The sequence below is a fragment of the Cnephaeus nilssonii genome (genome assembly GCF_951640355.1).
Source record: "Cnephaeus nilssonii genome assembly, chromosome: 22".
Classification (NCBI taxonomy): domain Eukaryota; kingdom Metazoa; phylum Chordata; class Mammalia; order Chiroptera; family Vespertilionidae; genus Cnephaeus; species Cnephaeus nilssonii.
The window spans coordinates 14,729,715-14,742,164 of record NC_137093.1 but is presented as its reverse complement, the minus strand read 5'-3'; the positions used below and the strand labels follow the sequence as shown (position 1 = coordinate 14,742,164).

The window sequence follows — 12,450 nt, the reverse complement described above, 5'->3', positions numbered from 1 at the left end:
ACTTATAAAGGAGACTATGACCTGTTGATAGTGTTTTTACATTATTTTTAATTTAAGAGACTGCATTTCATAACTTGATTTAGTGCTCAAATATTTTTAAATAAGGTATGTTTTATACTATGTACACAAAAATATCAGAACCTAAAAGTTTGAATTACACTAGAAATTATTTAACAGACTTATTACCTTCTGGTCCTTGCATGCCTAATTACCTTTTATCACTCCTTGCTAGATGTCTCTAATTCCTAGTCCTCCTAAAATCCTTTTTTCCTATTTACATGAACACTTCTTCAACCCTACTTTTGAAGACTGTAGCTATTTAAAGTATTTTTTCAAATCTCCCTTCTTCCATGAAGCCTTCCTAAATTACCTGAGGACACAAACTCAAACATCTCAACAGAACCAATTAGTTTTAAGTACTCTGAGTAACAGCTGATAATGAGTATTAATACCAAATATGTTGACTTTGTGTTCATTCCTAATCTCTGCCTAGTAATTTCAGTAAGCACCTATTTTTAATTCTTTTTCAGAGAAGCACAGCCTACTTTATATTTCACAAATCTATATTAAAGGAAAATACAGAAATGAACAAAGTACCTTTTATTTGGGCAAAGCATGATATATCATATGGAAGAAAAGCATATCCCTGTGGCACGCAGTGAAATTATGGCAAAACAGGGACCAGTTCTAACCCAACCAGTAAAAGTTTAATGAGATTAGTTCTCCCTTGAAGGGAAATCATGACTCTGATTTATAGATATCTATCTATATAAAACCCTAATATGCATATTGACTGAATGGCGAAACGACCAGTTGCTATGATGCGCACTGACCACCAGGGGGCAGATGCTCAATGCAGGAGCTGCCCCCAGCCCGCAGGCCCCGACCAGCTACAGCAGTGGAGGGCAGGACCGGCAAGCAGACGGCGCCAGGCCAGCCAAGGCTGGTGCCAGTGAAGGCCCCCCGATCGCCCTGCCAGTCGCCCTGCAGAGGGAGGCGACTGGGGGCAGGGGTGGGGCTGGTGAGTGGGCAGTGCCAGCCCAGCCAAAGTGGGTGCGAGCAGGGGCCCCAATTACCCTGCTGGTCACCCCACAGATTAGCCCTGATCGCCAAGCCAAGCCTAGGGACTCTACCCATGCACAAATTTCATGCACCAGGTCTCAAGTAAATAATACTGTTGTGATTTTGACTAATAGTGAAGTAGGGATAAAAAACACTCTCACAACTAGCCCAGTTTCCTTACAGCACATATCACCTCTGTTTTGTTCTTGCTTCTAGAATGTCTATAACTCTAACCAGAGAAATCTGCTTGAAACATCAATCTTTATTCTACTAGGAGGAAGATTTCTACATTTGGTTAGCACAGAGTGGCTAAAGGGATCACAACGGTTACTTAAAATGCAAAAAGAGGTATATGTGCAGTTGAGGTTATAAAAAATACAAAGCCATGAATATGTCTCCTTTTAAAAATTTTTTAAATTGATTTTATGAGAAGGAAGGGAGAGAGATAGAGAGAGGCATGTGCCCTGACCAGGAATTGAACTGGCAACCCCTTGGTTCATGGGTTGATGATCAGCCACTGAGCCACACCAGCCGGCTAATATGCCTCCTTTTACTCATTGCCAAGTAGGATGCATGTTATTGCCCTGCACAATGTAACAGATTTAAATGAGGATACATAATTTTCATTTCCCATCTAGTTTAAAACTCTATTAGAGTCACAGATTGATTTTAGTCCCATACACAGGAATTTCAACTGGCCCAGCAGTTGGAATATATATTATATTCATTCTTTTTCTCTGTCATTATCTAAATCCTTCATCAAACCTCAACCTAAAGGCCCTTTCAATGACCTGCTATGAGGACTGAACAATGGCTACCCAAAGATATCTGGTCCTAATACCTGAAACTTTTAAATGTTTCTTTATAAGGAAAAAGTGCCTTTGCAGATGTGATTAAGTTAAAGATCTCGAGATGAGGAAATAACACTGGATTATCCAGATGGGCCCTAAATGCTATCACACATCCTATGTCAGTGATGGGCAACCTTTTGAGCTTGGTGTGTCAAACTTCGCCAAAAAACTGAGCATAACTCGGGTAGTGTGTCACTTTGAGGAAAAAACATTATTTCGCAAATGTTTCATCCTCAGGAGCAGCAAATGTTTCATCCTCGGCATGCGGCCGCCTCAGCGGCCGCGTGTCATCAGAAATGGCTACGCGTGTCAGTGCTGACACGCGTGTCACAGGTTCGCCATCACTGGGTTAGGGTGTCAAGGCTGGGAGGTGGGCGGGGCCACGCAATTTCACACGCTGGGTCACTAGTATCCTTATAAGAGGTAGGGGAAGATTTGACCCATAGAAGAGAAGGTGATGTGAAGACAGAGGCAGAGATTGGTATGATGTGGCCACAAGCAAAGGAATGCCAGCAGACATCAAAAGCTAGTAGAGTCAAGGAATGTAAAAATCCAAAAGGAGAAAAATGATAGCTATAATCAAAAACTTGATGTGTCCTTAGAGATCACCATGGTATTTTATCCTCTATAACTTGAGAGTACAAAACTAGGCCCAAAGAGTAAAAATTATAGATTTTTACTCAATATATTGAAAAAATATTTGTAATTATTTCAAACCTTCTAAAATCTAAAAAGTGAGTTGATCAACAGTGGCAATGTTGTAGCAGAAATTAGAGGGCCATATGTATACTTGAAACATTATAAAAAGAATTCCTTAGAGAGAGAAAGGTTAGACTAGATAATGTCTTTTCTTCTCTAACACTTAATGTAAAATGTAAATAAATTCAAATATATTAGAAACTTCAAACACATATAGAAGTAGACCGAATACTATAACTCTTGGCCAATCTTGTTTTATTTATAACCCCCTACTTCACTTCACCCTTACATTATTTTGAAATACACCCCAGATGTCAAACTATTTCATCCTTAAATCATAAGAAAATTGAGAAGTACACTTACATTCAGAAAGAGAATTACATCCATTATTTACTCAACCAGTTCTAGATAAACTAAAGGAGGCTGTGCTTGAACAGTCTCATTGTCTAGCTCTTAGTGACATCTAGTGGATAAAAACTGCAACAGAAACAGTATCTATTGTCACGGTATGGTGTGGACAAAAGTTTATAGGCTTGAAGTAGTTTTCAGCGGTCGCCAACCTTTTGGACCTCATGGACCACCAGTGGTCCACGGACTACTGGTTGGTGACCGCTGGTTTAAATCACTGAACATTTAGTAGTTCATCTTTTAAGAAAAAAAGTATTATAAAAACTTGAAATTTTTGAAACATTTAAGGCTTCTCATAACTTGATTTCCTTCTACCTAACCTCATTTTCTGTTTTCTCCTCTATAAACTAGCATTAGAAAGGTTCTATCACTTACTCCCAAATATATCAAGCTTAATACATATTCCATACTTTTAACTGTCCCTCCTATCTCAAAATTCTCTTGAATTTACCAATTCAATTCAGCTTAACAATTCAAAATATACAGCTCAATTCCACCTCTTCCAGGAATTCTTCCCTAACTATTCCTTTGGAATTTAAATTATTTTTTAACTGCCAAAACACAACTTTATCACCAAATATAGCAAGTATCTCTATATTAATGTCTACTAAATTGGGGTCTATTAGCTTTGTATGTCTACATATAAATATAAACCCACAAAGGGTCCTATTTCACATTTTATTAGTATCCCTACAATGTTGAACAAACAGTTCATCTGGTGGACTGATCTATTAGCCCACCAGATGAAATAAAATCTTTACTTCAGTGGGATTTATAGCTACAAGGGCCATAAAAGCAAGGACTGTGTCTGTCTTAATCAATATTCTATCCCTTTTACTGTATGCAGTGCCTGGCTCAATAAATATTTGCTCAACAAATTATTCATAATCTTATAAAAGAAAACAAAAATGATTATAAAAATGATGAGTACAAACCAAACAAAGAAAAAGTTGTAGTTTTGGATAAAGAAAAAAATGTTTTTAAGTATTTCAACATATCATGTGCTTATAAAGCTTTCCCTATTTATACTAATAACACAATTGGATTTGCTTCATACTGTGATCAAACACGTTAGCGGTTACACAACTTTTATTTTCACAAAAACATCATTTTCCACATTTTGCTTTCCTCTCACTATCCCTAGAAATACAATTTTTAAGTGCTAAGATGAAGAAGAATTCCCACAGCAGACTTGAAATATATGATATCAACTGGACAAAAGCTCAGGCATACTATGAATAGAGTTGACTGATGGCATCAAGTGATTCAAGTGAATGAATCTACTGATGGTGGTTAATTTTGAAATATCAAGTATATAAAATGAATCACTAAACAAAAGTTACACTTAAAAAAAACCTCTGAATGTGTTGAGACTTTCCTATATTATTATTTGACTTTTAGAACTATTTATTATGAGAATCAGATTAAACGACCAAAAAAATGAACAAACAAAATCCCCCATATATGTAGTAACCTTTTTGCAACAGAAGTTAGAATCACCCTGTCCATATGCTACAAACTGAGAGAGATGGAGGAAAGGAGAGAGGGGAAAACATTGATTTGTTGTTCTACTTATTTATGCATTCATTGATTGATTCTTGTATGTGCTCTACTGGGGATCAAACCCACAACATTGGCGTATTAGGATGACGCTCTAACCAACTGAGCTACCTGGCCCAAGCTCTTTCTAATAACTTTTGAATTTTAACACTTTGGCACCTTAAATAACATGATTCTAAATTGTCTTACCAAAAGTAAATATGGTATTTTTTAACATATATCAAAATAAACATCATCCCACTATTTCCCACTTTATAAAGATTTTTAAAAAGGTGAGAAAATGTGAAGTTGAATGTGATACCTCCTCATCTCTACTTCATATCCTAATATGTCATACATCTAAAAAAAATTATAGATATAAAATAAATATGTACTTACAGCCAGGGCATGTTGTAATAATTGATTCTGATTCTCTCTATCTTCTATTCCATCATCAAGCTTCTGGGAAGGAGATAACCAAGCACTTCCAAAAGCAGCATTCAAATTCTTTGGAAAAACACTTGTTCTTTTAGAAGTTAAGTGTCCTAGATCTGAAGGCAGCATAGCTACAGTATCTTCTTTTTCTGCCTACACAAAGGAAGAAAGAGTGACATGATTCTAGTGAGATTCCACCCCAACCCAATACAATCAAATAATGTCTATAAGCTGCCTAAAAGATTTAAAATTGGTTCCAGAGGGAGGTAGCAGAAATCTGGCAAAAACACATTTACCAGGCACTTACTATGTGCTAATAATTTACATTATCTCATCTAATTCTCACAACAGTCTTATGAGACAAGTATTATATCCCCACTTTATAGGTGAAGAAACTACAGTCCAGAGAAATTGTCATTAGCCCAAAGTTCACATTGCTAATAAAAAAGCATAAGCCAGGTGAGCATCATGAGAAGTGAGAAGATCCCTTTGCATATCCCCTTACATCTACAGCAAGTTAAACATCTATACCATCATATACCATGATCAACTGGGATTCATTCCAGGGGTGCAAGGATAGTTCAACAGCCGCAAATTAATCTATGTGATATACCACATTAACAAAATGAAGGATAAAAATCACGTAATTCCTTTTTATGAAGATGGCACAGAAAGCTAAGAAGGAAGCCCCTGCCCCTCCCAAAGCCAAAGCCAAAGCCAAAGCAAAGGCTTTGGAGGCAAAGAAAGCAGTGTTGAAAGGTGTCCACAGCCACAGAAAAAAGATCTGCATGTCACCCACCTTCCGACAGCCAAAGACACTAAGGCTCCGGAGGCAGCCTAAATATCCTCGGAAGAGTGCACTCAGGAGAAACAAGTTTGACCACTATGCCATCATCAAATTCTCCTGACTACGGGGTTAGCCATGAAGAAGATAGAAGACAATAATACACTTGTGTTCATTGTGGACGTCTAGGCCAATAAGCACCAAATCAAACAGGCTGTGAAGAAGCTCTATGACATTGATGTGGCCAAGGTCAACACCCTGATCAGGCGTGATGGAGAGAAGAAGGCATATGTTCGACGGGCTCCTGACTATGATGCTTTGGGTGTTGCCAACAAAATTGGGATTATCTTAACTGAGTCCAGCTGCCTAATTCTAAATATTTTTTTTTAAATCATGTAATTACCTCAAGAGATGTAGAAAAAGCATTTAACAAGTTATAACATACACTTATGATAAAGAAAAACACTTAAAAAAATGAGTATAGGAAGGAAGTACCTCAACATAATAAAGGCCAATAAGATAAACCACAGTCAAAATCATACTCAATGATGAAAAGCTGAAAGCTCTTCCTCTAAGATTAGGAACAGACAAGATACCCACCTTACCTATTATTCAACATAGTACTAGAGTCCTAGCCAGAGCAATAAGGCAAGAAAAAAATTAAAGGCATCCAAATTCAAAGGAAAGAAAGTTGTCACTAATTGCGATGACATGAATACATATATCGAAAACCCTAAATAAAGACTCCACCAACTACTATAAATATAAACAAATCACACTCCTCAACTTCAAACTATACTACAGAGCTATAGTAACCAAAAAGATATAGTATTGGCAGAAAAACAGGTATACATACCAATGGAACAGAATTGAGAGGCCCAAAATAAACCTATATATGCAACTAATTTACAACAAAGGAGCCAAAAACATACAATGGATAAAGGAAAGCCTTTTCAATAAACAGTGCTGGGAAAACTGGACAGCCATATCCAAAAGAATGAAACTAGACCACTATCTTACATCATACACAAAAATTACTTAAATTTGAATAAAGACTTGAATCTAAGACCCGAAACAACAAAATACATAGAAAATAAATTAAGTTCCCAGACATTGGTCTCAGAGATGTTTTGTGTTTTTTTTTGTGTTTGTTTTTTGTGTGAATTTGACTCCAAAGGCAAGGAAAACAAAAGCGAAATAAACAATTGGGGCTACAGCTAACTAAACAGCTCCTGCACAGCAAAAGAAATCATCAGCAAAACAAAAAGGCAACCCACCAAATGGAAAAGATATTCACAAATGACACGTCTGATAAGGGGTTAATATCCGAAAAATATAAAGAACTCATAAAACTCAATTAACAACAAAAATTGGATTAAAAAATGGGCAGAGGATCTGAACAGACATTTCCCCAAGGAAGACATACAGATGGCCAACAGAGATGAAAATATGTTCAACATCACTAGTTATTAGAGAAATGCAAATCAAAACCACAATGAGGTACCACCTCAAACCTGCTAGAATGGCTATTTTAAAAAAGACAAAAAATAGTAAGTGTTGGAGAAGATATGGAGAAAAGAAACTTTTGGTGGGAACGTAAATTGGTGCAGCTACTATGGAAAACAGTATGGAGATTCCTTTAAAAATTAAGAATAGAACTACCATATCACCCAGCAATTCCTCTTCTGGGTATTTACATGAAAAATATAAAAACACTAATTCAAAAAATATATGTATCCCTATGTTTACTACAGCATTATTTACAATAGCCAAGACATGGAAACAACCTAAGTGTCCATCAATGGATGAATGGATAAAGATGTATATATATATACTACTTAGACATTAAAAAAAATTGCCACTGTAGTAACATGAATGATCTTGAGGGTACTATGCTAAGTGAAATAAGTCAAATGGAAAAAGACAAAAACTATATGACTTCACTTATGTGGAATATCAAACAAAAAAGTAACAAACTAACAAAACAAAAACAAGCTCATAGGTAACAGACAACAAAATGGTAGTTACCAGAGAGAAAGAGCAAAATGAGTAGAGAGGGTCAAATATCTGGTAACAGAAGAGAACTAAATTTTGGGTGGTGAGCATGTAATAGAGTACACAGAGAATGAATTATGTTGTATACCTGAAATTTATATATTACTAGAGGCCCGTTGCAGGAAGATTCCTGCAATAGGGCTTCCTGCTGTGGTCGCCGCCCCGCCTGCTTCCCTCCCTTCTCCAACGCCCTGCCTGTTTCCCTCCCTTCTCTGCTGCCCCCTTTCTCCGCTGCCCCACCTGCTTGCTTCTTTGCAGCTTCACTCCCTTCTGCAGCGCTTGGCTTCTTTCTACGCTATCTTCAGTCTTTGCTCTGGCCTGAATATGCAAATTAACCGCCATCTTGGTTGGGCTCATTTGCATACTCACCCTGATTGGCTGATGGGTGTGGCTTGTGGGCATAGCGAAGGTACAGTCAATTTGCATGTTTCTCTTTTATTAGGTAGGATTGACCAATGTTACCTCAATAAATTTAATTTTAAAAAATAGCATAAGTCCGAATTCAAACCCCAAAAGGAATCCAAAACATTGTTTTTAATTAGTAGAAGCAAAAAATGAGTCAGAACAACACAGGAATAAAACATTGTTTCTCTACAAACAAATCTACTGCTCTCACTAGCAAATTGGATTATACAAAGCATGGAATCAAAAGAAAGTGATCTGGTATTGTCTAATAGCTTATCTTATAACACATACACTTTCCACTCACTCTTTACTCAGGGCTCACTTTGAACTTACTTCTTCATAAGACTTCTGAAGCTGTTGCTTTTTTCTTATCCTAATTCGTTGATTTACTCTGTGTTTGGCTTGTCTCTGAAAACGCTTCAAAGCTTCTTGTTTTTTTCTTGCCTGTTCCTTTAGTTCTTCTTCAATTATATATGCTGCAGTCTAAAGATGAAAGATAGAAAATGAACTTTAATGTCAACCGTTTTTCCCAATAGGGCTCTGTTATAAACACAAGTCAGGAAACAATCCTGAAAAACCTAACTCAGTTCTATAATCCAAAATTCCCAGTAGAGTAAGGAAATCACAGGAGTTCAGAGGTGATAATCTAGACATAGCTAGTGAGTGCTGAGAACTTAAAAGCAAATCACAAACTAAAAATTGGAATTTGGAGTACTCAAATCTAATCTGAATTTCTCACTGAACTGAGAACAAAGTATCTTCATTAATTCTTAATGAATCAATTCAAATCCATCTTACGTTTTACATTTTCTAAAATGGTGAAACAGTCCAGACACACCAGATTGCTCACCACTCACTAAAATATCTTATTCTAAAATGCCTTCATACTCAGAATTATTGTTCATTTTTAACCCCACATGCCCTCCTGTAATCTCTATCTAGTAAAGATCTACTCAATCTCCCAGACCATCTAATATCACCTCCTAGTACCTTCCACAATCCTTTCTTCCTCTCACTCTGTTATGCTTAGTACCTCTGATTAATGTTAACTGAGTATAGTGTTTCTTGATTCCTTCATTAGATTATGATCTCCTTGAGGGAAGAAAATGTATTTAATTCTCCTTTCTTTCCTCTATAGTATATAACACAGAGACTTGAATATAAAGGTACTAAATATCTGTGTAATGCTCAATTCCAATACATATTCTAAACAATTTGGAACATTTTATCGCATTTGAGTCACTGATCAGTATTCACAAAGTCTTATCTTTCTTCTTTAAATACCATAGTCTTAGCACTTAATTATACATTATCCAAACTCTTAAAATCCTTTCTGGAAATAGGCAGAGTAGAAATAAATGAATATGTACATACATACATAAAAACATAAATAAACACTGCATTACTATTTAACATTTACTTTAAACATACATTTCTCCTCTAATATCAAGGACCACTAAGTAAACGTACTTCATACTTTTCACCTTCGTGCTCAGCACCCTGTCTATACATTCAGAAGACCTTCACACACTTTGTGCATTCCATAAATACTTACCGAATGCCTGTATTTGTTAGGAACTAAGATAAAGATGGAAATGTGATGATAAGTAAGATTTCCCCCCCCCCCCTGTGATCCAGGAACTCACACCCCATCAGGAAAAGTAGATATATAAACAACTTACTATGAATGTAATGTGTTAAGTGTCACAATGAAATCTGAACAAATAGTGAAGGGAAAGTTTGGTGAAAGACTATAAAAATCTTCTTACAAAATTACCCTCATGTGTTACTTAGTAGAAGTCAAATCATGTAAACAGGCACACATCTAAACTTTGCAGAAGTTTCCCTTCATCTGAAATGCTCCTTCCTCCCTACCATCTTGTACTTAGAGCAGATCCATTCTTTAAGGACCAACACAAACTGTATTTCCTCATTCATTCATTCATTCGACAAGTATTTCCTGAAGACCTACCATAAACCAGGCCAGGAATGAACAGCACATAAAGGTCTCCGTCCTCATGGAATTTATAGGTATACACTTTCTCAGAATCCCGGTCAGAATTCACCTTTTCCTCTTCTATTCTATTACTGCCTGAATCTCCATTACCAAACTTATCAAAAACTTTAAGTGATAATTAATGTTACATGAAATGTGGCCAACTGTGGTCCTGATTACACTATAGAACGTCTGGAAGATATAGACGTTGCCCACTGCTTGTGCATAACAAGGAATCAAGAGTTTGTGAAGTAAACTGAAATGCATACATGTACACGAGTGTAAGTTTTGGCAAATAAACACGTGTTTGTTCTATAACCCTAATGCAAGAATATATCTATTTATGACCGAAGAGAAATAGCATCCTCAGACTTGTTTATCTTTATCTAAGCACCAGAGAGGCAAAAAAAAAAAAAGGAAAGATGGGGTAGGAACCCCACTATTTTGGTTCACACTGACACTCACATACGCTGTGTTTTCCGAACTGTGTGGTGAGGCAGGTTCCACCCATGCCCCAACGGGTACTATAGGCTGGTTCCTCTCCGCCAGCACTGCCAACACGTCCTTGCTCTTCTGGGGGTTTAAAGCCAGGGGCAACTTTGGGGTATTTCGACGCTTCTTGAGGGGGGCCATACTTGCTGAAATCTGTGACTCCTGGTTAGGAGAAAGAAAAAGCTTATCACCTTCAAATGACCGCGTTAAGAGCTCAAACTTCCTAACCCCTGAGCCACAGTCCCCTAAACGGAGAGAAGCCTTGGAGAAGGCAGCAGCCTGACCATGTACAACAACGGGGATTCTTGAAGAAGGTAAGAGGAAAGAAGGGAAAAGCAGCGGGAAGGAATAAGGGGGGAGGTTTAAAGATTGCCTTCCGGGAGAAATGGGGACTAGAAGGGTCTGACTGAGAGGGGGACTGTACCCAGGGGTGGCACAGCGCGGTGAGACTGGGAGGACCGGCCGCAGCAGCCTGATAGAACGGGGCCTGGGAGGGGGGGGTGAGAACCTGGGTCTGAGAGAGAGTCCAAATAATCCGTATCCGGTTATGGGGCAGACGCTGAAAAAGGAGGGGGTCCCAGGACAGAGAAAAGCCTATTTCTGAGGCCTACGGGTCCCGCTACGGCTGAGAGAGCACCCGCAACTCGCCAAACTCAAACTCTACCCAGGATGCTAAACTAACCTCCTCCGGGTAACCGCCACTTCCGGGTGGGGCGCCCCGCCCCGCCCCGCCCCGCCCCGCCCCTCAGCCTCTCTGAACCCGCCCCTTCCGGACTACCCGGGGGCGGGCGGATAAGGCGTGAGGGCGGAGTTCGCGCTTAGTCCGTCACTTCCGCTGAGGGGGCGGGACTTCCGTCAGGAACCGGGCGGAAACGAGTGGGTGCACGGGACCGCTGGGTAGTGTTCCCGGCCACGCGCGGCGGTCTGAAGAAACTGCTGATGTGTCGCCGTAGTCTTACATTGAGACTGTCCCAAAAAGCAGAAAAAATAAAATAAAGTGTGTCAGTGGAGGAGACAGGAAGTTTTAGATAGGGTGACCAGAGAAGGCTTCACTGAGATTCTCTCGGGCAAAGACTCCAATGCAAAGTCTTAGGAGGTAATGGAACTCGCTACTGCAATCTCCCAGGAAGAGTTTCATAAAAGAATGTTTCAGGTACAGGGAACAGCGAGTACAGTCACTCCCAGGTGTTTGGGCCCAGCCTAGCAAGAAGACTGGGGTGACTGGTGCAGAGTAAGAGAGGGAGAGTTTTGAGACAGAAGGTCAAAAGTTAGGGGTGGGTAATCATAGATATTATAGAGCACTGTAAGCCGCTGAATGGCATTGAGATGGAAAGCCCCTGGGAGGTTTTGAGCAAAGGAGGGCCATAATGTGATTTAAAATGCTAACGAATCATTTTAGATGCTGTACTGAGAGTAGACTGAATGGGGCATAAGCAAGTAGACCAATCAGGAGGCTATTCCAAGAATCTGAAACGGAGATCAGGATGTCTTGGATGGGGAAGTCATTCATGGTAGAGATATTGAGATGTAGTTGGATTTTGGATATATTTGGGAGGCAGGACTTTTAGGACCTGTTGGAAGTTGGATATGGAGTGTGTTGTGTGTGTGTGAGAAAGAGAGAGAGAGAGACACGTGTCAAGGAAAATTCTAGGGATTTCATCCTGAGCAGTGACAGGATGAGGTTGCCATATACTGAGATGGGGAAAATGGTGGAAGGAGTAGAT

The 12,450-nt window shown here is 38.8% G+C and overlaps 1 protein-coding gene and 1 pseudogene across 11 annotated transcripts in view; one reads left to right on the top strand and one right to left on the bottom strand.

The window, feature by feature from the left end:
- Positions 1 to 12,450, bottom strand: part of CCDC15 (coiled-coil domain containing 15) — an 81,717-nt gene that overhangs the window by 41,606 nt on the left and 27,661 nt on the right. For 7 of the 10 annotated variants that reach the window (XM_079762681.1, XM_079762682.1, XM_079762679.1 and 4 more), the window contains exons 3-6: positions 11,409 to 11,692; positions 10,700 to 10,888; positions 8,572 to 8,721; positions 4,959 to 5,147 (exon numbers count right to left, since the gene is read on the bottom strand). In XM_079762681.1, the coding sequence (XP_079618807.1) occupies positions 4,959 to 5,147; positions 8,572 to 8,721; positions 10,700 to 10,867 (507 nt within the window). In that variant the 5' untranslated portion in view covers positions 10,868 to 10,888; positions 11,409 to 11,692. The other 3 variants (XM_079762683.1, XM_079762684.1, XM_079762685.1) reach the window with 3 other exon arrangements.
- Positions 5,575 to 6,202, top strand: LOC307094124 (large ribosomal subunit protein uL23-like; annotated as a pseudogene). The gene has a single exon. The product of its transcript is annotated as a large ribosomal subunit protein uL23-like (transcript).